Source organism: Ascaphus truei, unplaced genomic scaffold, assembly GCF_040206685.1.
Source record: "Ascaphus truei isolate aAscTru1 unplaced genomic scaffold, aAscTru1.hap1 HAP1_SCAFFOLD_858, whole genome shotgun sequence".
Classification (NCBI taxonomy): domain Eukaryota; kingdom Metazoa; phylum Chordata; class Amphibia; order Anura; family Ascaphidae; genus Ascaphus; species Ascaphus truei.
This window is the reverse complement of record NW_027457196.1, coordinates 111,013-137,347: the sequence shown is the minus strand read 5'-3', so window position 1 is coordinate 137,347 and position 26,335 is coordinate 111,013. Positions and strand designations below refer to the sequence as shown.

General features: G+C 49.8%; 1 protein-coding gene across 1 annotated transcript in view; it reads left to right on the top strand.

Moving 5' to 3' along the window:
* The first annotated feature begins 578 nt into the window (after window positions 1-578).
* The window catches only part of LOC142486422 (cell adhesion molecule 4-like), a 37,984-nt gene continuing 12,227 nt past the window's right edge, over window positions 579-26,335 (top strand). The window contains exons 1-2 of the mRNA XM_075585010.1: window positions 579-922; window positions 3,661-3,789. Coding sequence (XP_075441125.1) covers window positions 730-922; window positions 3,661-3,789 — 322 coding nt within the window. The 5' untranslated portion in view covers window positions 579-729. The remainder of the gene's footprint in view (window positions 923-3,660; window positions 3,790-26,335) is intronic.

Genomic DNA, 26,335 nt, shown 5'->3' with positions numbered 1-26,335 from the left:
ACTGCTGCCGGCCTGGGCCCCTCACTGCTGCCGGCCTGGGCCCCTCACTGCTGCCGGCCTGGGCCCCTCACTGCTGCCGGCTGGGCCCCTCAATGCTGCCGGCCTGGGCCCCTCACTGCTGCCGGCCTGGGCCCCTCACTGCTGCCGGCTGGGCCCCTCACTGCTGCCGGCCTGGGCCCCTCACTGCTGCCGGCCTGGGCCCCTCACTGCTGCCGGCCTGGGCCCCTCACTGCTGCCGGCTGGGCCCCTCAATGCTGCCGGCCTGGCCCCTCACTGCTGCCGGCCTGGGCCCCTAGCTGCTGCCGGCCTGGCCCCTCACTGCTGCCGGCCTGGGCCCCTAGCTGCTGCCGGCCTGGCCCCTCGCTGCTGCCGCCCTGGCCTCTCCTCCCCTGTCAGCGGCTCTGCTAGACAGCACAGCATCAGTTAAAATGACATGCACCTACAGGGGCCCCTAGGCACGTACCTACTGTGCCCGGTGGGTAATCCGACCCTGGGGGCGCGGGCAGCTACCAAGTCCCTGAAGCTCTCCCCCACATGCTCCGCTTGGGACTGTTAATCATCCCCTTTCCTGAGTCACAGCCATTGGCTGGAAGGCATGCCAATCAATGCCTGACTCTAGAACATGCTCTACCCATACCCACAGGGGGCAGCATGCGTATAGCGCTTTATATCGCCACGGTGCTGACGTATGTCATGTTCTATAGGGAGGGACAGAATTAACTCTTCTACATGAATTCCCATCCTGTCAGGCCGGCGGAGATCATCTGGAGTCGCCTGAACGATTCGTTACCGGTCCGAGCGCAGATACAGGGCGACCTCCTGACCTTCCACGCGCTGAGCCTGCAGGACAACGGGACGTACAGCTGTCAGGTGTCCAACAAGCACGGGCGCTCATCCGACCAGTATGTGCTCGTGGTGTATGGTGAGTAACAGGACAGGTACAGGGGGGCATGCAAATAGGGACCGGTGCAGGGGGTATAAGGAATAAGACAGGACGGGGTGCAGGGTGTATAATGGATAAGACAGGACGGGTGCAGGGTGTATAAGGAATAAGACAGGACGGGTGCAGGGTGTATAAGGAATAAGACAGGACGGGTGCAGGGTGTATAAGGAATAAGACAGGACGGGGTGCAGGGTGTATAAGGAATAAGACAGGACGGGTGCAGGGTGTATAAGGAATAAGACAGGACGGGGTGCAGGGTGTATAAGGAATAAGACAGGACGGGGCGCAGGGTGTATAAGGAATAAGACAGGACGGGGCGCAGGGTGTATAAGGAATAAGACAGGACGGGGTGCAGGGTGTATAAGGAATAAGACAGGACGGGGTGCAGGGTGTATAAGGAATAAGACAGGACGGGGTGCAGGGTGTATAAGGAATAAGACAGGACGGGGTGCAGGGTGTATAAGGAATAAGACAGGACGGGGTGCAGGGTGTATAAGGAATAAGACAGGACGGGGTGCAGGGTGTATAAGGAATGACAGGACGGGGTGCAGGGTGTATAAGGAATAAGACAGGACGGGGTGCAGGGTGTATAAGGAATAAGACAGGACGGGATGCAGGGTGTATAAGGAATAAGACAGGACGGGGTGCAGGGTGTATAAGGAATAAGACAGGACGGGGTGCAGGGTGTATAAGGAATGACAGGACGGGGTGCAGGGTGTATAAGGAATAAGACAGGACGGGGTGCAGGGTGTATAAGGAATAAGACAGGACGGGGTGCAGGGTGTATAAGGAATAAGACAGGACGGGGTGCAGGGTGTATAAGGAATAAGACAGGACGGGGTGCAGGGTGTATAAGGAATAAGACAGGACGGGGTGCAGGGTGTATAAGGAATAAGACAGGACGGGGTGCAGGGTGTATAAGGAATGACAGGACGGGGTGCAGGGTGTATAAGGAATAAGACAGGACGGGGTGCAGGGTGTATAAGGAATAAGACAGGACGGGGCGCAGGGAGTATAAGGAATAAGACAGGACGGGGTGCAGGGTGTATAAGGAATAAGACAGGACGGGGTGCAGGGTGTATAAGGAATAAGACAGGACGGGGTGCAGGGTGTATAAGGAATAAGACAGGACGGGGTGCAGGGTGTATAAGGAATGACAGGACGGGGTGCAGGGTGTATAAGGAATAAGACAGGACGGGGTGCAGGGTGTATAAGGAATAAGACAGGACGGGATGCAGGGTGTATAAGGAATAAGACAGGACGGGGTGCAGGATGTATAAGGAATAAGACAGGACGGGGTGCAGGGTGTATAAGGAATAAGACAGGACGGGGTGCAGGGTGTATAAGGAATAAGACAGGACGGGGTGCAGGGTGTATAAGGAATAAGACAGGACGGGGTGCAGGGTGTATAAGGAATAAGACAGGACGGGGTGCAGGGTGTATAAAGAATAAGACAGGACGGGGTGCAGGGTGTATAAGGAATAAGACAGGACGGGGTGCAGGGTGTATAAGGAATAAGACAGGACTGTGTGCAGGGTGTATAAGGAATAAGACAGGACGGGGTGCAGGGTGTATAAGGAATAAGACAGGACTGTGTGCAGGGTGTATAAAGAATAAGACAGGACGGGATGCAGGGTGTATAAGGAATAAGACAGGACGGAGCGCAGGGTGTATAAGGAATAAGACAGGACGGGGCGCAGGGTGTATGAGGAATAAGACAGGACGGGGTGCAGGGTGTATAAGGAATAAGACAGGACGGGGTGCAGGGTGTATAAGGAATAAGATAGGACGGGGTGCGGGTGTATAAGGAATAACAAAACACAGAACCCCAGTAAGCTCTTTTTGGGAACCAGTGAGCCCCCACAAAATATATATATATATGTATGTGTCAAAATGGAGTGCTATTGAGCGTGGCATATGTATTCAACAGACGACAGAGAAGCCCAATGCTACATCCAACATGACAGAAATACACAGTAAAATACTTATATATTCTCTTGAAGTAGGGTCATTTAGTTTAACCCTTTGGCCAAAGCGTTGTAAGCTTGCGAGCTACGTCAAGGCAGACACCTGTTCGCAAGTCCTAACACTACCAGATAAAATACTAATATACCTCTATTAGGATTAAAATTCTCATTTACCTCTATTAGGAGGGAGAAAGACCACAGTGGGTGCAGGGGGTATAAGGAATAAGACAGGACGGGGCGCAGGGTATATAAGGAATAAGACAGGACGGGGCGCAGGGCGTATAAGGAATAAGACAGGACAGGGTGCAGGGTGTATAAGGAATAAGACAGGACGGGGTGCAGGGTGTATAAGGAATAAGACAGGACGGGGTGCAGGGTGTATAAGGAATAAGACAGGACGGGTTGGAGGGTGTATAAGGAATAAGACAGGATGGGGTTCCTCACTGTGTAATACAACGGATATCTGCTGCACCAGGAGTAATATATATAACGATATAATGACCGGTGTTCCTGGCTCAGGGAATCCCTGTCTGTTCTCCAAAGTCAGCGAGCCAAATTACAAGCTGCGGGTTTCTGCAAAGCCACGGCCATTTGCTTAGCCGACGTTGCGACGTTTCGGCAGATACAGCGCCCGTTCCGAAGTGCAGCTGCCGAAACGTCGGAACGTCGGCTAAGCAAATGGCCGTAGCTTTGCAGAAACCCGCAGCGCCCTGCTTCTAATCTGACCCGGTTCCTCGCCGTGTCCCACAGACCCCGGAGCGATCATCGAAGCGCAGACACAGGTCCCATACGCGGTCATCGGGGGTATCCTGGCAATCCTCGTCTTCCTTATCATCTGCGTCCTCACGGTCATGGTGTGGTGCTCCGTCCGGCAGAAAGGTGAGGAGGTCGGCCGGGGGACGCAGACCCAGGGAGATGACCCCTCTCACGGGAGGGAGATGAGGGGGAGGTGGGACGGGAGGGAGATGAGGGGTAGGTGGGACGGGAGGGAGATGAGGGGTAGGTGGGACGGGAGGGAGATGAGGGCAGGTGGGACGGGAGGGAGATGAGGGGCAGGTGGGACGGGAGGGAGATAAGGGGCATGTGGGACGGGAGGGAGATGAGGGGCAGGTGGGACGGGAGGGAGATGAGGGGCAGGTGGGACGGGAGGGAGATGAGGGGCAGGTGGGATGGGAGGGAGATGAGGGGCAGGTGGGACAGGAGGGAGATGAGGGGCAGGTGGGACAGGGGAGGGAGATGAGGGGCAGGTGGGACGGGAAGGAGATGAGGGGTAGGTGGGACGGGAGGGAGATGAGGGGTAGGTGGGACAGGAGGGAGATGAGGGGTAGGTGGGACGGGAGGGAGATGAGGGGTAGGTGGGACAGGTGGGAGATGAGGGGTAGGTGGGACGGGATGGAGCTGAGGGTAGGTGGGACGGGAGGGAGATGAGGGGTAGGTGGGATGGGAAGGAGATGAGGGGTAGGTGGGACGGGCAGCTGATCTCTCACCCCTGGAGGTTAGTCCGCTGTGAATGGGGACGGCACCGGTGGGAAGGGTATGAAGAATTGGGCTGCCCACTTGTCCAGCAGTAACACCGGTGTCCTAACGCAAGCTTCGGGACGGGCAAGTTTGAAGGCTTGGCAGCTGAGCGGTGTCACCCGTATGGCTGTCCCTTATACGCAGTATATAGACCAGTCCTTCCGGATATCCCTGCTTCAGAACAGGTGGCTCAGCTGTTGACTGGCCAACTCATCCAGAAGAGCCACCAATAGGGCAGCTTCTCGGGATCTCCCTGCTTCAGCACAGGTGGCTCAATCAGTGGCTCAGTCTTCCAAGCCGTGACATCCTGGTAACCTGAGGTGTTGGTGGCCCTTTGAGGGTAGGGTCGCTAGGCGGCTTCTCCAAAAATACTGGACGCACAATGGTGAAAGCCACGCACACCATGCTTAGCCCCGCCCCCAGGCTCCTGACACCTCCTCCTGATTGGCTGCATTATCCAATCAAGATGGAGAAAGCTGCCCAGCCCCCTAGCAACAGCCCCGCTCTCTCCCTACTCGGGGAAATCCCGCGGCCCCCCAAGCCGGTCAGGTCACTATGTCCAGAGAGGTAATACCGGTATACACACACACGCCCAGAGAGGTAATACCGGTATACACATACACGCCCAGAGAGGTAATACCGGTATACACATACACGCCCAGAGAGGTAATACCGGTATACACATACGCTCCCAGAGAGGTAATACCGGTATACACATACCCGCCCAGAGAGGTAATACCGGTATACACATACACTCCCAGAGAGGTAATACCGGTATACACATACACGCCCAGAGAGGTAATACCGGTATACACATACACGCCCAGAGAGGTAATACCGGTATACACATACATGCCCAGAGAGGTAATACCGGTATACACATACACGCCCAGAGAGGTAATACCGGTATACACATACACGCTCAGAGAGGTAATACCGGTATACACATACACGCCCAGAGAGGTAATACCGGTATACACATACACGCCCAGAGAGGTAATACCGGTATACACATACACGCCCAGAGAGGTAATACCGGTATACACATACACGCCTAGAGAGGTAATACCGGTATACACATAGACGCCCAGAGAGGTAATACCGGTATACACATACACGCCCAGAGAGGTAATACCGGTATACACATACACGCCCAGAGAGGTAATACCAGTATACACATACACGCCCAGAGAGGTAATACCGGTATACACATACACGCCCAGAGAGGTAATACCGGTATACACATACACGCCCAGAGAGGTAATACCGGTATACACATACACGCCCAGAGAGGTAATACCGGTATACACATACACGCCCAGAGAGGTAATACCGGTATACACATACACGCCCAGAGAGGTAATACCGGTATACACATACACGCCCAGAGAGGTAATACCGGTATGCACACACACACCCAGAGAGGTAATACCGGTATGCACATACACGCCCAGAGAGGTAATACCGATATACACATACACACCCAGAGAGGTAATACCGGTATACACATACACGCCCAGAGAGGTAGTACCGGTATACACATACACGCTCAGAGAGGTAATACCGGTATACACATACACACCCAGGGAGGTAATACCGGTATACACATACACGCCCAGAGAGGTAATACCGGTATACACATACACACCCAGAGAGGTAATACCGGTATACACATACACTCCCAGAGAGGTAATACCGGTATACACATTCACACCCAGAGAGGTAATACCGGTATACACATACACGCCCAGAGAGGTAATACGGTATACACATACACGCCCAGAGAGGTACGGTATACACATGCACGCCCAGAGAGGTAATACCGGTATACACATATACGCCCAGAGAGGTAATACCGGTATACACATACACGCCCAGAGAGGTAATACCGGTATACACATACACGCCCAGAGAGGTAATACCGGTATACACATATACGCCCAGAGAGGTAATACCGGTATTCACATACACTCCCAGAGAGGTAATACCGGTATACACATACACGCCCAGAGAGGTAATACCGGTATACACATATACGCCCAGAGAGGTAATACCGGTATACACATACACGCCCAGAGAGGTAATACCGGTATATACATACACGCCCAGAGAGGTAATACCGGTATACACATACACTCCCAGAGAGGTAATACCGGTATACACATACACGCCCAGAGAGGTAATACCGGTATACACATACACACACAGAGAGGTAATACCGGTATACACATACACGCCCAGAGAGGTAATACCGGTATACACATACAGGCCCAGAGAGGTAATACCGGTATACACATACACGCCCAGAGAGGTAATACCGGTATACACATACACGCCCAGAGAGGTAATACCGGTTTACACATACAGGCCCAGAGAGGTAATACCGGTATACACATACACGCCCAGAGAGGTAATACCGGTATACACATACACGCTCAGAGAGGTAATACCGGTATACACATACAGCCCAGAGAGGTAATACCGGTATACACATACCAGCCCAGAGAGGTAATACCGGTATACACATACACGCCCAGAGAGGTAATACCGGTATACACATACACGCCCAGAGAGGTAATACCGGTATACACATACACGCCCAGAGAGGTAATACCGGTATACACATACAGGCCCAGAGAGGTAATACCGGTATACACATACACGCCCAGAGAGGTAATACCGGTATACACATACACGCCCAGAGAGGTAATACCGGTATACACATACACACCCAGAGAGGTAATACCGGTATACACATACACGCCCAGAGAGGTAATACCGGTATACACATTCACGCCCAGAGAGGTAATACCGGTATACACATACACGCACAGAGAGGTAATACCGGTATACACATACACTCCCAGAGAGGTAATACCGGTATACACATACACGCCCAGAGAGGTAATACCGGTTTACACATACAGGCCCAGAGAGGTAATACCGGTATACACATACACGCCCAGAGAGGTAATACCGGTATACACATACACGCTCAGAGAGGTAATACCGGTATACACATACAGCCCAGAGAGGTAATACCGGTATACACATACACGCCCAGAGAGGTAATACCGGTATACACATACACGCCCAGAGAGGTAATACCGGTATACACATACACGCCCAGAGAGGTAATACCGGTATACACATACACGCCCAGAGAGGTAATACCGGTATACACATACAGGCCCAGAGAGGTAATACCGGTATACACATACACGCCCAGAGAGGTAATACCGGTATACACATACACGCCCAGAGAGGTAATACCGGTATACACATACAGGCCCAGAGAGGTAATACCGGTATACACATACACGCACAGAGAGGTAATACCGGTATACACATACACTCCCAGAGAGGTAATACCGGTATACACATACACGCCCAGAGAATTAATACCGGTATAAACATACAGGCCCAGAGAGGTAATACCGGTATACACATACACGCCCAGAGAGGTAATACCGGTATACACATACACGCCCAGAGAGGTAATACCGGTATACACATACACGCCCAGAGAGGTAATACCGGTATATACATACACGCCCAGAGAGGTAATACCGGTATACACATACACGCCCAGAGAGGTAATACCGGTATACACATACACGCCCAGAGAGGTAATACCGGTATACACATACACGCCCAGAGAGGTAATACCGGTATACACATACACGCCCAGAGAGGTAATACCGGTATACACATACACACCCAGAGAGGTAATACCGGTATACACATACATGCCCAGAGAGTTAATACCGGTATACACATACACGCCCAGAGAGGTAATACCGGTATACACATACACGCCCAGAGAGGTAATACCGGTTTACACATACAGGCCCAGAGAGGTAATACCGGTATACACATACACGCCCAGAGAGGTAATACCGGTATACACATACACGCTCAGAGAGGTAATACCGGTATACACATACAGCCCAGAGAGGTAATACCGGTATACACATACACGCCCAGAGAGGTAATACCGGTATACACATACACGCCCAGAGAGGTAATACCGGTATACACATACACGCCCAGAGAGGTAATACCGGTATACACATACAGGCCCAGAGAGGTAATACCGGTATACACATACACGCCCAGAGAGGTAATACCGGTATACACATACACGCCCAGAGAGGTAATACCGGTATACACATACACGCCCAGAGAGGTAATACCGGTATGCACACACACACCCAGAGAGGTAATACCGGTATGCACATACACACCCAGAGAGGTAATACCGATATACACATACACACCCAGAGAGGTAATACCGGTATACACATACACGCCCAGAGAGGTAATACCGGTATACACATACACGCTCAGAGAGGTAATACCGGTATACACATACACACCCAGGGAGGTAATACCGGTATACACATACACGCCCAGAGAGGTAATACCGGTATACACATACACACCCAGAGAGGTAATACCGGTATACACATACACTCCCAGAGAGGTAATACCGGTATACACATTCACGCCCAGAGAGGTAATACCGGTATACACATACACGCCCAGAGAGGTAATACGGTATACACATACACGCCCAGAGAGGTACGGTATACACATACACGCCCAGAGAGGTAATACCGGTATACACATATACGCCCAGAGAGGTAATACCGGTATACACATACACGCCCAGAGAGGTAATACCGGTATACACATACACGCCCAGAGAGGTAATACCGGTATACACATATACGCCCAGAGAGGTAATACCGGTATTCACATACACTCCCAGAGAGGTAATACCGGTATACACATACACGCCCAGAGAGGTAATACCGGTATACACATATACGCCCAGAGAGGTAATACCGGTATACACATACACGCCCAGAGAGGTAATACCGGTATATACATACACGCCCAGAGAGGTAATACCGGTATACACATACACTCCCAGAGAGGTAATACCGGTATACACATATACGCCCAGAGAGGTAATACCGGTATACACATACACACACAGAGAGGTAATACCGGTATACACATACACGCCCAGAGAGGTAATACCGGTATACACATACAGGCCCAGAGAGGTAATACCGGTATACACATACACGCCCAGAGAGGTAATACCGGTATACACATACACGCCCAGAGAGGTAATACCGGTTTACACATACAGGCCCAGAGAGGTAATACCGGTATACACATACACGCCCAGAGAGGTAATACCGGTATACACATACACGCTCAGAGAGGTAATACCGGTATACACATACAGCCCAGAGAGGTAATACCGGTATACACATACACGCCCAGAGAGGTAATACCGGTATACACATACACGCCCAGAGAGGTAATACCTGTATACACATACACGCCCAGAGAGGTAATACCGGTATACACATACAGGCCCAGAGAGGTAATACCGGTATACACATACACGCCCAGAGAGGTAATACCGGTATACACATACACGCCCAGAGAGGTAATACCGGTATACACATACACGCCCAGAGAGGTAATACCGGTATACACATACACGCCCAGAGAGGTAATACCGGTATACACATACACGCCCAGAGAGGTAATACCGGTATACACATACACGCCCAGAGAGGTAATACCGGTATACACATACACGCCCAGAGAGGTAATACCGGTTTACACATACAGGCCCAGAGAGGTAATACCGGTATACACATACACGCCCAGAGAGGTAATACCGGTATACACATACACGCTCAGAGAGGTAATACCGGTATACACATACAGCCCAGAGAGGTAATACCGGTATACACATACACGCCCAGAGAGGTAATACCGGTATACACATACACGCCCAGAGAGGTAATACCGGTATACACATACACGCCCAGAGAGGTAATACCGGTATACACATACAGGCCCAGAGAGGTAATACCGGTATACACATACACGCCCAGAGAGGTAATACCGGTATACACATACACGCCCAGAGAGGTAATACCGGTATACACATACACGCCCAGAGAGGTAATACCGGTATACACATACACGCCCAGAGAGGTAATACCGGTATACACATACACGCCCAGAGAGGTAATACCGGTATACACATACACGCACAGAGAGGTAATACCGGTATACACATACACTCCCAGAGAGGTAATACCGGTATACACATACACGCCCAGAGAATTAATACCGGTATAAACATACAGGCCCAGAGAGGTAATACCGGTATACACATACACGCCCAGAGAGGTAATACCGGTATACACATACACGCCCAGAGAGGTAATACCGGTATACACATACACGCCCAGAGAGGTAATACCGGTATATACATACACGCCCAGAGAGGTAATACCGGTATACACATACACGCCCAGAGAGGTAATACCGGTATACACATACACGCCCAGAGAGGTAATACCGGTATACACATACACGCCCAGAGAGGTAATACCGGTATTCACATACACGCCCAGAGAGGTAATACCGGTATACACATACACACCCAGAGAGGTAATACCGGTATACACATACACGCCCAGAGAGTTAATACCGGTATACACATACACGCCCAGAGAGGTAATACCGGTATACACATACACGCCCAGAGAGGTAATACCGGTTTACACATACAGGCCCAGAGAGGTAATACCGGTATACACATACACGCCCAGAGAGGTAATACCGGTATACACATACACGCTCAGAGAGGTAATACCGGTATACACATACAGCCCAGAGAGGTAATACCGGTATACACATACACGCCCAGAGAGGTAATACCGGTATACACATACACGCCCAGAGAGGTAATACCGGTATACACATACACGCCCAGAGAGGTAATACCGGTATACACATACAGGCCCAGAGAGGTAATACCGGTATACACATACACGCCCAGAGAGGTAATACCGGTATACACATACACGCCCAGAGAGGTAATACCGGTATACACATACACGCCCAGAGAGGTAATACCGGTATGCACACACACACCCAGAGAGGTAATACCGGTATGCACATACACGCCCAGAGAGGTAATACCGATATACACATACACACCCAGAGAGGTAATACCGGTATACACATACACGCCCAGAGAGGTAATACCGGTATACACATACACGCTCAGAGAGGTAATACCGGTATACACATACACACCCAGGGAGGTAATACCGGTATACACATACACGCCCAGAGAGGTAATACCGGTATACACATACACACCCAGAGAGGTAATACCGGTATACACATACACTCCCAGAGAGGTAATACCGGTATACACATTCACGCCCAGAGAGGTAATACCGGTATACACATACACGCCCAGAGAGGTAATACGGTATACACATACACGCCCAGAGAGGTACGGTATACACATACACGCCCAGAGAGGTAATACCGGTATACACATACACGCCCAGAGAGGTAATACCGGTATACACATACACGCCCAGAGAGGTAATACCGGTATACACATACACGCCCAGAGAGGTAATACCGGTATACACATATACGCCCAGAGAGGTAATACCGGTATTCACATACACTCCCAGAGAGGTAATACCGGTATACACATACACGCCCAGAGAGGTAATACCGGTATACACATATATGCCCAGAGAGGTAATACCGGTATACACATACACGCCCAGAGAGGTAATACCGGTATATACATACACGCCCAGAGAGGTAATACCGGTATACACATACACTCCCAGAGAGGTAATACCGGTATACACATATACGCCCAGAGAGGTAATACCGGTATACACATACACACACAGAGAGGTAATACCGGTATACACATACACGCCCAGAGAGGTAATACCGGTATACACATACAGGCCCAGAGAGGTAATACCGGTATACACATACACGCCCAGAGAGGTAATACCGGTATACACATACACGCCCAGAGAGGTAATACCGGTTTACACATACAGGCCCAGAGAGGTAATACCGGTATACACATACACGCCCAGAGAGGTAATACCGGTATACACATACACGCTCAGAGAGGTAATACCGGTATACACATACAGCCCAGAGAGGTAATACCGGTATACACATACACGCCCAGAGAGGTAATACCGGTATACACATACACGCCCAGAGAGGTAATACCGGTATACACATACACGCCCAGAGAGGTAATACCGGTATACACATACAGGCCCAGAGAGGTAATACCGGTATACACATACACGCCCAGAGAGGTAATACCGGTATACACATACACGCCCAGAGAGGTAATACCGGTATACACATACACACCCAGAGAGGTAATACCGGTATACACATACACGCCCAGAGAGGTAATACCGGTATACACATACACGCCCAGAGAGGTAATACCGGTATACACATACACGCACAGAGAGGTAATACCGGTATACACATACACTCCCAGAGAGGTAATACCGGTATACACATACACGCCCAGAGAGGTAATACCGGTTTACACATACAGGCCCAGAGAGGTAATACCGGTATACACATACACGCCCAGAGAGGTAATACCGGTATACACATACACGCTCAGAGAGGTAATACCGGTATACACATACAGCCCAGAGAGGTAATACCGGTATACACATACACGCCCAGAGAGGTAATACCGGTATACACATACACGCCCAGAGAGGTAATACCGGTATACACATACACGCCCAGAGAGGTAATACCGGTATACACATACAGGCCCAGAGAGGTAATACCGGTATACACATACACGCCCAGAGAGGTAATACCGGTATACACATACACGCCCAGAGAGGTAATACCGGTATACACATACACGCCCAGAGAGGTAATACCGGTATACACATACACGCCCAGAGAGGTAATACCGGTATACACATACACGCCCAGAGAGGTAATACCGGTATACACATACACGCACAGAGAGGTAATACCGGTATACACATACACTCCCAGAGAGGTAATACCGGTATACACATACACGCCCAGAGAATTAATACCGGTATAAACATACAGGCCCAGAGAGGTAATACCGGTATACACATACACGCCCAGAGAGGTAATACCGGTATACACATACACGCCCAGAGAGGTAATACCGGTATACACATACACGCCCAGAGAGGTAATACCGGTATATACATACACGCCCAGAGAGGTAATACCGGTATACACATACACGCCCAGAGAGGTAATACCGGTATACACATACACGCCCAGAGAGGTAATACCGGTATTCACATACACGCCCAGAGAAGTAATACCGGTATACACATACACACCCAGAGAGGTAATACCGGTATACACATACACGCCCAGAGAGTTAATACCGGTATACACATACACGCCCAGAGAGGTAATACCGGTATACACATACACGCCCAGAGAGGTAATACCGGTTTACACATACAGGCCCAGAGAGGTAATACCGGTTTACACATACACGCCCAGAGAGGTAATACCGGTATACACATACACGCTCAGAGAGGTAATACCGGTATACACATACAGCCCAGAGAGGTAATACCGGTATACACATACACGCCCAGAGAGGTAATACCGGTATACACATACACGCCCAGAGAGGTAATACCGGTATACACATACACGCCCAGAGAGGTAATACCGGTATACACATACAGGCCCAGAGAGGTAATACCGGTATACACATACACGCCCAGAGAGGTAATACCGGTATACACATACACGCCCAGAGAGGTAATACCGGTATACACATACACACCCAGAGAGGTAATACCGGTATACACATACACGCCCAGAGAGGTAATACCGGTATACACATACACGCCCAGAGAGGTAATACCGGTATACACATACACGCACAGAGAGGTAATACCGGTATACACATACACGCCCAGAGAGGTAATACCGGTATACACATACACGCCCAGAGAGGTAATACCGGTATACACATACACGCACAGAGAGGTAATACCGGTATACACATACACTCCCAGAGAGGTAATACCGGTATACACATACACGCCCAGAGAGGTAATACCGGTTTACATATACAGGCCCAGAGAGGTAATACCGGTATACACATACACGCCCAGATAGGTAATACCGGTATACACATACAGCCCAGAGAGGTAATACCGGTATACACATACACGCCCAGAGAGGTAATACCGGTATACACATACACGCTCAGAGAGGTAATACCGGTATACACATACAGCCCAGAGAGGTAATACCGGTATACACATACACGCCCAGAGAGGTAATACCGGTATACACATACACGCCCAGAGAGGTAATACCGGTATACACATACACGCCCAGAGAGGTAATACCGGTATACACATACACGCCCAGAGAGGTAATACCGGTATACACATACACGCCCAGAGAGGTAATACCGGTATACACATACACGCCCAGAGAGGTAATACCGGTATACACATACACGCCCAGAGAGGTAATACCGGTATACACATACACGCCCAGAGAGGTAATACCGGTATACACATACACGCACAGAGAGGTAATACCGGTATACACATACACTCCCAGAGAGGTAATACCGGTATACACATACACTCCCAGAGAGGTAATACCGGTATACACATACACGCCCAGAGAATTAATACCGGTATAAACATACAGGCCCAGAGAGGTAATACCGGTATACACATACACGCCCAGAGAGGTAATACCGGTATACACATACACGCCCAGAGAGGTAATACCGGTATACACATACACGCCCAGAGAGGTAATACCGGTATACACATACACGCCCAGAGAGGTAATACCGGTATACACATACACGCCCAGAGAGGTAATACCGGTATACACATACACGCCCAGAGAGGTAATACCGGTATACACATACACGCCCAGAGAGGTAATACCGGTATACACATACACGCCCAGAGAGGTAATACCGGTATACACATACACGCCCAGAGAGGTAATACCGGTATACACATACACGCCCAGAGAGGTAATACCGTTATACACATACACGCCCAGAGAGGTAATACCGGTATACACATACACGCCCAGAGAGGTAATACCGGTATACACATACACGCCCAGAGAGTTAATACCGGTATACTGCTGCGGCACAGTTTATTCGAGCATTTGCCCGTTCTGTGCCGCAGCAGTAGCCTGGCGCGCGCCCGAGAGTGACGGGCGCGCGCCGAAGCAGCGGAAGAGCGCCCTCCGATCGGGGCGCTCTCCCTACCGCTGCCGGGTCCGCCGGGTCCCCCGGAACCCCCTGCCGCTGTCCCGCGATCGCGGGACACCAGGGCTCCCTCGGGGAGCCCCTGGACGCGCGTGCAGGGGTGCACGCTCCCGAAGACGCGTGACCGCGCGTCTATGACGCGCGGCACGCCGAGGGGCGGCCACTAGCAAGCCGGGAAATCTCCCGGCTTGCGGATCTGGCCGCAGTGTAATAAACTGTGTCGCCAGTGTACACATACACGCCCAGAGAGGTAATACCGGTATACACATACACGCCCAGAGAGGTAATACCGGTTTACACATACAGGCCCAGAGAGGTAATACCGGTATACACATACACGCCCAGAGAGGTAATACCGGTATACACATACAGGCTCAGAGAGGTAATACCGGTATACACATACAGCCCAGAGAGGTAATTCCGGTATACACATACACGCCCAGAGAGGTAATACCGGTATACACATACACGCCCAGAGAGGTAATACCGGTTTACACATACAGGCCCAGAGAGGTAATACCGGTATACACATACACGCCCAGAGAGGTAATACCGGTATACACATACACGCTCAGAGAGGTAATACCGGTATACACATACAGCCCAGAGAGGTAATACCGGTATACACATACACGCCCAGAGAGGTAATACCGGTATACACATACACGCCCAGAGAGGTAATACCGGTATACACATACAGGCCCAGAGAGGTAATACCGGTATACACATACACGCCCAGAGAGGTAATACCGGTATACACATACACGCCCAGAGAGGTAATACCGGTATACACATACACACCCAGAGAGGTAATACCGGTATACACATACACGCCCAGAGAGGTAATACCGGTATACACATACACGCCCAGAGAGGTAATACCGGTATACACATACACGCACAGAGAGGTAATACCGGTATACACATACACGCCCAGAGAGGTAATACCGGTATACACATACACGCCCAGAGAGGTAATACCGGTATACACATACACGCCCAGAGAGGTAATACCGGTATACACATACACGCCCAGAGAGGTAATACCGGTATACACATACACGCCCAGAGAGGTAATACCGGTATGCACACACACGCCCAGAGAGGTAATACCGGTATGCACATACACGCCCAGAGAGGTAATACCGATATACACATACACACCCAGAGAGGTAATACCGGTATACACATACACGCCCAGAGAGGTAATACCGGTATACACATACACGCCCAGAGAGGTAATACCGGTATACACATACACGCACAGAGAGGTAATACCGGTATACACATACACGCCCAGAGAGGTAATACCGGTATACACATACACGCCCAGAGAGGTAATACCGGTATACACATACACGCCCAGAGAGGTAATACCGGTATACACATACACGCCCAGAGAGGTAATACCGGTATACACATACACGCCCAGAGAGGTAATACCGGTATGCACACACACGCCCAGAGAGGTAATACCGGTATGCACATACACGCCCAGAGAGGTAATACCGATATACACATACACACCCAGAGAGGTAATACCGGTATACACATACACGCCCAGAGAGGTAATACCGGTATACACATACACGCTCAGAGAGGTAATACCGGTATACACATACACACCCAGGGAGGTAATACCGGTATACACATACACGCCCAGAGAGGTAATACCGGTATACACATACACACCCAGAGAGGTAATACCGGTATACACATACACTCCCAGAGAGGTAATACCGGTATACACATTCACACCCAGAGAGGTAATACCGGTATACACATACACGCCCAGAGAGGTAATACGGTATACACATACACGCCCAGAGAGGTACGGTATACACATACACGCCCAGAGAGGTAATACCGGTATACACATATACGCCCAGAGAGGTAATACCGGTATACACATACACGCCCAGAGAGGTAATACCGGTATACACATACACGCCCAGAGAGGTAATACCGGTATACACATATACGCCCAGAGAGGTAATACCGGTATTCACATACACTCCCAGAGAGGTAATACCGGTATACACATACACGCCCAGAGAGGTAATACCGGTATACACATATACGCCCAGAGAGGTAATACCGGTATACACATACACGCCCAGAGAGGTAATACCGGTATATACATACACGCCCAGAGAGGTAATACCGGTATACACATACACTCCCAGAGAGGTAATACCGGTATACACATACACGCCCAGAGAGGTAATACCGGTATACACATACACACACAGAGAGGTAATACCGGTATACACATACACGCCCAGAGAGGTAATACCGGTATACACATACAGGCCCAGAGAGGTAATACCGGTATACACATACACGCCCAGAGAGGTAATACCGGTATACACATACACGCCCAGAGAGGTAATACCGGTTTACACATACAGGCCCAGAGAGGTAATACCGGTATACACATACACGCCCAGAGAGGTAATACCGGTATACACATACACGCTCAGAGAGGTAATACCGGTATACACATACAGCCCAGAGAGGTAATACCGGTATACACATACACGCCCAGAGAGGTAATACCGGTATACACATACACGCCCAGAGAGGTAATACCGGTATACACATACACGCCCAGAGAGGTAATACCGGTATACACATACAGGCCCAGAGAGGTAATACCGGTATACACATACACGCCCAGAGAGGTAATACCGGTATACACATACGCCCAGAGAGGTAATACCGGTATACACATACACACCCAGAGAGGTAATACCGGTATACACATACACGCCCAGAGAGGTAATACCGGTATACACATTCACGCCCAGAGAGGTAATACCGGTATACACATACACGCACAGAGAGGTAATACCGGTATACACATACACTCCCAGAGAGGTAATACCGGTATACACATACACGCCCAGAGAGGTAATACCGGTTTACACATACAGGCCCAGAGAGGTAATACCGGTATACACATACACGCCCAGAGAGGTAATACCGGTATACACATACACGCTCAGAGAGGTAATACCGGTATACACATACAGCCCAGAGAGGTAATACCGGTATACACATACACGCCCAGAGAGGTAATACCGGTATACACATACACGCCCAGAGAGGTAATACCGGTATACACATACACGCCCAGAGAGGTAATACCGGTATACACATACAGGCCCAGAGAGGTAATACCGGTATACACATACACGCCCAGAGAGGTAATACCGGTATACACATACACGCCCAGAGAGGTAATACCGGTATACACATACACGCCCAGAGAGGTAATACCGGTATACACATACACGCCCAGAGAGGTAATACCGGTATACACATACACGCCCAGAGGTAATACCGGTATACACATACACGCACAGAGAGGTAATACCGGTATACACATACACTCCCAGAGAGGTAATACCGGTATACACATACACGCCCAGAGAATTAATACCGGTATAAACATACAGGCCCAGAGAGGTAATACCGGTATACACATACACGCCCAGAGAGGTAATACCGGTATACACATACACGCCCAGAGAGGTAATACCGGTATACACATACACGCCCAGAGAGGTAATACCGGTATATACATACACGCCCAGAGAGGTAATACCGGTATACACATACACGCCCAGAGAGGTAATACCGGTATACACATACACGCCCAGAGAGGTAATACCGGTATACACATACACGCCCAGAGAGGTAATACCGGTATACACATACACGCCCAGAGAGGTAATACCGGTATACACATACACACCCAGAGAGGTAATACCGGTATACACATACACGCCCAGAGAGTTAATACCGGTATACACATACACGCCCAGAGAGGTAATACCGGTATACACATACACGCCCAGAGAGGTAATACCGGTTTACACATACAGGCCCAGAGAGGTAATACCGGTATACACATACACGCCCAGAGAGGTAATACCGGTATACACATACACGCTCAGAGAGGTAATACCGGTATACACATACAGCCCAGAGAGGTAATACCGGTATACACATACACGCCCAGAGAGGTAATACCGGTATACACATACACGCCCAGAGAGGTAATACCGGTATACACATACAGGCCCAGAGAGGTAATACCGGTATACACATACACGCCCAGAGAGGTAATACCGGTATACACATACACGCCCAGAGAGGTAATACCGGTATACACATACACGCCCAGAGAGGTAATACCGGTATGCACACACACACCCAGAGAGGTAATACCGGTATGCACATACACGCCCAGAGAGGTAATACCGATATACACATACACACCCAGAGAGGTAATACCGGTATACACATACACGCCCAGAGAGGTAATACCGGTATACACATACACGCTCAGAGAGGTAATACCGGTATACACATACACACCCAGGGAGGTAATACCGGTATACACATACACGCCCAGAGAGGTAATACCGGTATACACATACACACCCAGAGAGGTAATACCGGTATACACATACACTCCCAGAGAGGTAATACCGGTATACACATTCACGCCCAGAGAGGTAATACCGGTATACACATACAGCCCAGAGAGGTAATACCGGTATACACATACACGCCCAGAGAGGTAATACCGGTATACACATACACGCCCAGAGAGGTAATACCGGTATACACATACACGCCCAGAGAGGTAATACCGGTATACACATACAGGCCCAGAGAGGTAATACCGGTATACACATACACGCCCAGAGAGGTAATACCGGTATACACATACACGCCCAGAGAGGTAATACCGGTATACACATACACACCCAGAGAGGTAATACCGGTATACACATACACGCCCAGAGAGGTAATACCGGTATACACATACACGCCCAGAGAGGTAATACCGGTATACACATACACGCCCAGAGAGGTAATACCGGTATACACATACACGCCCAGAGAGGTAATACCGGTATACACATACACGCCCAGAGAGGTAATACCGGTATACACATACACGCACAGAGAGGTAATACCGGTATACACATACACTCCCAGAGAGGTAATACCGGTATACACATACACGCCCAGAGAATTAATACCGGTATAAACATACAGGCCCAGAGAGGTAATACCGGTATACACATACACGCCCAGAGAGGTAATACCGGTATACACATACACGCCCAGAGAGGTAATACCGGTATACACATACACGCCCAGAGAGGTAATACCGGTATATACATACACGCCCAGAGAGGTAATACCGGTATACACATACACGCCCAGAGAGGTAATACCGGTATACACATACACGCCCAGAGAGGTAATACCGGTATACACATACACGCCCAGAGAGGTAATACCGGTATTCACATACACGCCCAGAGAAGTAATACCGGTATACACATACACGCCCAGAGAGGTAATACCGGTATACACATACACGCCCAGAGAGTTAATACCGGTATACACATACACGCCCAGAGAGGTAATACCGGTATACACATACACGCCCAGAGAGGTAATACCGGTTTACACATACAGGCCCAGAGAGGTAATACCGGTTTACACATACACGCCCAGAGAGGTAATACCGGTATACACATACACGCTCAGAGAGGTAATACCGGTATACACATACAGCCCAGAGAGGTAATACCGGTATACACATACACGCCCAGAGAGGTAATACCGGTATACACATACACGCCCAGAGAGGTAATACCGGTATACACATACACGCCCAGAGAGGTAATACCGGTATACACATACAGGCCCAGAGAGGTAATACCGGTATACACATACACGCCCAGAGAGGTAATACCGGTATACACATACACGCCCAGAGAGGTAATACCGGTATACACATACACACCCAGAGAGGTAATACCGGTATACACATACACGCCCAGAGAGGTAATACCGGTATACACATACACGCCCAGAGAGGTAATACCGGTATACACATACACGCACAGAGAGGTAATACCGGTATACACATACACGCCCAGAGAGGTAATACCGGTATACACATACACGCCCAGAGAGGTAATACCGGTATACACATACACGCACAGAGAGGTAATACCGGTATACACATACACTCCCAGAGAGGTAATACCGGTATACACATACACGCCCAGAGAGGTAATACCGGTTTACATATACAGGCCCAGAGAGGTAATACCGGTATACACATACACGCCCAGATAGGTAATACCGGTATACACATACAGCCCAGAGAGGTAATACCGGTATACACATACACGCCCAGAGAGGTAATACCGGTATACACATACACGCTCAGAGAGGTAATACCGGTATACACATACAGCCCAGAGAGGTAATACCGGTATACACATACACGCCCAGAGAGGTAATACCGGTATACACATACACGCCCAGAGAGGTAATACCGGTATACACATACACGCCCAGAGAGGTAATACCGGTATACACATACACGCCCAGAGAGGTAATACCGGTATACACATACACGCCCAGAGAGGTAATACCGGTATACACATACACGCCCAGAGAGGTAATACCGGTATACACATACACGCCCAGAGAGGTAATACCGGTATACACATACACGCCCAGAGAGGTAATACCGGTATACACATACACGCACAGAGAGGTAATACCGGTATACACATACACTCCCAGAGAGGTAATACCGGTATACACATACACTCCCAGAGAGGTAATACCGGTATACACATACACGCCCAGAGAATTAATACCGGTATAAACATACAGGCCCAGAGAGGTAATACCGGTATACACATACACGCCCAGAGAGGTAATACCGGTATACACATACACGCCCAGAGAGGTAATACCGGTATACACATACACGCCCAGAGAGGTAATACCGGTATACACATACACGCCCAGAGAGGTAATACCGGTATACACATACACGCCCAGAGAGGTAATACCGGTATACACATACACGCCCAGAGAGGTAATACCGGTATTCACATACACGCCCAGAGAGGTAATACCGTTATACACATACACGCCCAGAGAGGTAATACCGGTATACACATACACGCCCAGAGAGGTAATACCGGTATACACATACACGCCCAGAGAGTTAATACCGGTATACTGCTGCGGCACAGTTTATTCGAGCATTTGCCCGTTCTGTGCCGCAGCAGTAGCCTGGCGCGCGCCCGAGAGTGACGGGCGCGCGCCGAAGCAGCGGAAGAGCGCCCTCCGATCGGGGCGCTCTCCCTACCGCTGCCGGGTCCGCCGGGTCCCCCGGAACCCCCTGCCGCTGTCCCGCGATCGCGGGACACCAGGGCTCCCTCGGGGAGCCCCTGGACGCGCGTGCAGGGGTGCACGCTCCCGAAGACGCGTGACCGCGCGTCTATGACGCGCGGCACGCCGAGGGGCGGCCACTAGCAAGCCGGGAAATCTCCCGGCTTGCGGATCTGGCCGCAGTGTAATAAACTGTGTCGCCAGTGTACACATACACGCCCAGAGAGGTAATACCGGTATACACATACACGCCCAGAGAGGTAATACCGGTATACACATACACGCCCAGAGAGGTAATACCGGTATACACATACACGCCCAGAGAGGTAATACCGGTATACACATACAGGCTCAGAGAGGTAATACCGGTATACACATACAGCCCAGAGAGGTAATTCCGGTATACACATACACGCCCAGAGAGGTAATACCGGTATACACATACACGCCCAGAGAGGTAATACCGGTTTACACATACAGGCCCAGAGAGGTAATACCGGTATACACATACACGCCCAGAGAGGTAATACCGGTATACACATACACGCTCAGAGAGGTAATACCGGTATACACATACAGCCCAGAGAGGTAATACCGGTATACACATACACGCCCAGAGAGGTAATACCGGTATACACATACACGCCCAGAGAGGTAATACCGGTATACACATACAGGCCCAGAGAGGTAATACCGGTATACACATACACGCCCAGAGAGGTAATACCGGTATACACATACACGCCCAGAGAGGTAATACCGGTATACACATACACACCCAGAGAGGTAATACCGGTATACACATACACGCCCAGAGAGGTAATACCGGTATACACATACACGCCCAGAGAGGTAATACCGGTATACACATACACGCACAGAGAGGTAATACCGGTATACACATACACGCCCAGAGAGGTAATACCGGTATACACATACACGCCCAGAGAGGTAATACCGGTATACACATACACGCCCAGAGAGGTAATACCGGTATACACATACACGCCCAGAGAGGTAATACCGGTATACACATACACGCCCAGAGAGGTAATACCGGTATACACATACACGCCCAGAGAGGTAATACCGGTATGCACACACACGCCCAGAGAGGTAATACCGGTATGCACATACACGCCCAGAGAGGTAATACCGATATACACATACACACCCAGAGAGGTAATACCGGTATACACATACACGCCCAGAGAGGTAATACCGGTATACACATACACGCTCAGAGAGGTAATACCGGTATACACATACACACCCAGGGAGGTAATACCGGTATACACATACACGCCCAGAGAGGTAATACCGGTATACACATACACACCCAGAGAGGTAATACCGGTATACACATACACTCCCAGAGAGGTAATACCGGTATACACATTCACACCCAGAGAGGTAATACCGGTATACACATACACGCCCAGAGAGGTAATACGGTATACACATACACGCCCAGAGAGGTACGGTATACACATACACGCCCAGAGAGGTAATACCGGTATACACATATACGCCCAGAGAGGTAATACCGGTATACACATACACGCCCAGAGAGGTAATACCGGTATACACATACACGCCCAGAGAGGTAATACCGGTATACACATATACGCCCAGAGAGGTAATACCGGTATTCACATACACTCCCAGAGAGGTAATACCGGTATACACATACACGCCCAGAGAGGTAATACCGGTATACACATATACGCCCAGAGAGGTAATACCGGTATACACATACACGCCCAGAGAGGTAATACCGGTATATACATACACGCCCAGAGAGGTAATACCGGTATACACATACACTCCCAGAGAGGTAATACCGGTATACACATACACGCCCAGAGAGGTAATACCGGTATACACATACACACACAGAGAGGTAATACCGGTATACACATACACGCCCAGAGAGGTAATACCGGTATACACATACAGGCCCAGAGAGGTAATACCGGTATACACATACACGCCCAGAGAGGTAATACCGGTATACACATACACGCCCAGAGAGGTAATACCGGTTTACACATACAGGCCCAGAGAGGTAATACCGGTATACACATACACGCCCAGAGAGGTAATACCGGTATACACATACACGCTCAGAGAGGTAATACCGGTATACACATACAGCCCAGAGAGGTAATACCGGTATACACATACACGCCCAGAGAGGTAATACCGGTATACACATACACGCCCAGAGAGGTAATACCGGTATACACATACACGCCCAGAGAGGTAATACCGGTATACACATACAGGCCCAGAGAGGTAATACCGGTATACACATACACGCCCAGAGAGGTAATACCGGTATACACATACGCCCAGAGAGGTAATACCGGTATACACATACACACCCAGAGAGGTAATACCGGTATACACATACACGCCCAGAGAGGTAATACCGGTATACACATTCACGCCCAGAGAGGTAATACCGGTATACACATACACGCACAGAGAGGTAATACCGGTATACACATACACTCCCAGAGAGGTAATACCGGTATACACATACACGCCCAGAGAGGTAATACCGGTTTACACATACAGGCCCAGAGAGGTAATACCGGTATACACATACACGCCCAGAGAGGTAATACCGGTATACACATACACGCTCAGAGAGGTAATACCGGTATACACATACAGCCCAGAGAGGTAATACCGGTATACACATACACGCCCAGAGAGGTAATACCGGTATACACATACACGCCCAGAGAGGTAATACCGGTATACACATACACGCCCAGAGAGGTAATACCGGTATACACATACAGGCCCAGAGAGGTAATACCGGTATACACATACACGCCCAGAGAGGTAATACCGGTATACACATACACGCCCAGAGAGGTAATACCGGTATACACATACACGCCCAGAGAGGTAATACCGGTATACACATACACGCCCAGAGAGGTAATACCGGTATACACATACACGCCCAGAGGTAATACCGGTATACACATACACGCACAGAGAGGTAATACCGGTATACACATACACTCCCAGAGAGGTAATACCGGTATACACATACACGCCCAGAGAATTAATACCGGTATAAACATACAGGCCCAGAGAGGTAATACCGGTATACACATACACGCCCAGAGAGGTAATACCGGTATACACATACACGCCCAGAGAGGTAATACCGGTATACACATACACGCCCAGAGAGGTAATACCGGTATATACATACACGCCCAGAGAGGTAATACCGGTATACACATACACGCCCAGAGAGGTAATACCGGTATACACATACACGCCCAGAGAGGTAATACCGGTATACACATACACGCCCAGAGAGGTAATACCGGTATACACATACACGCCCAGAGAGGTAATACCGGTATACACATACACACCCAGAGAGGTAATACCGGTATACACATACACGCCCAGAGAGTTAATACCGGTATACACATACACGCCCAGAGAGGTAATACCGGTATACAC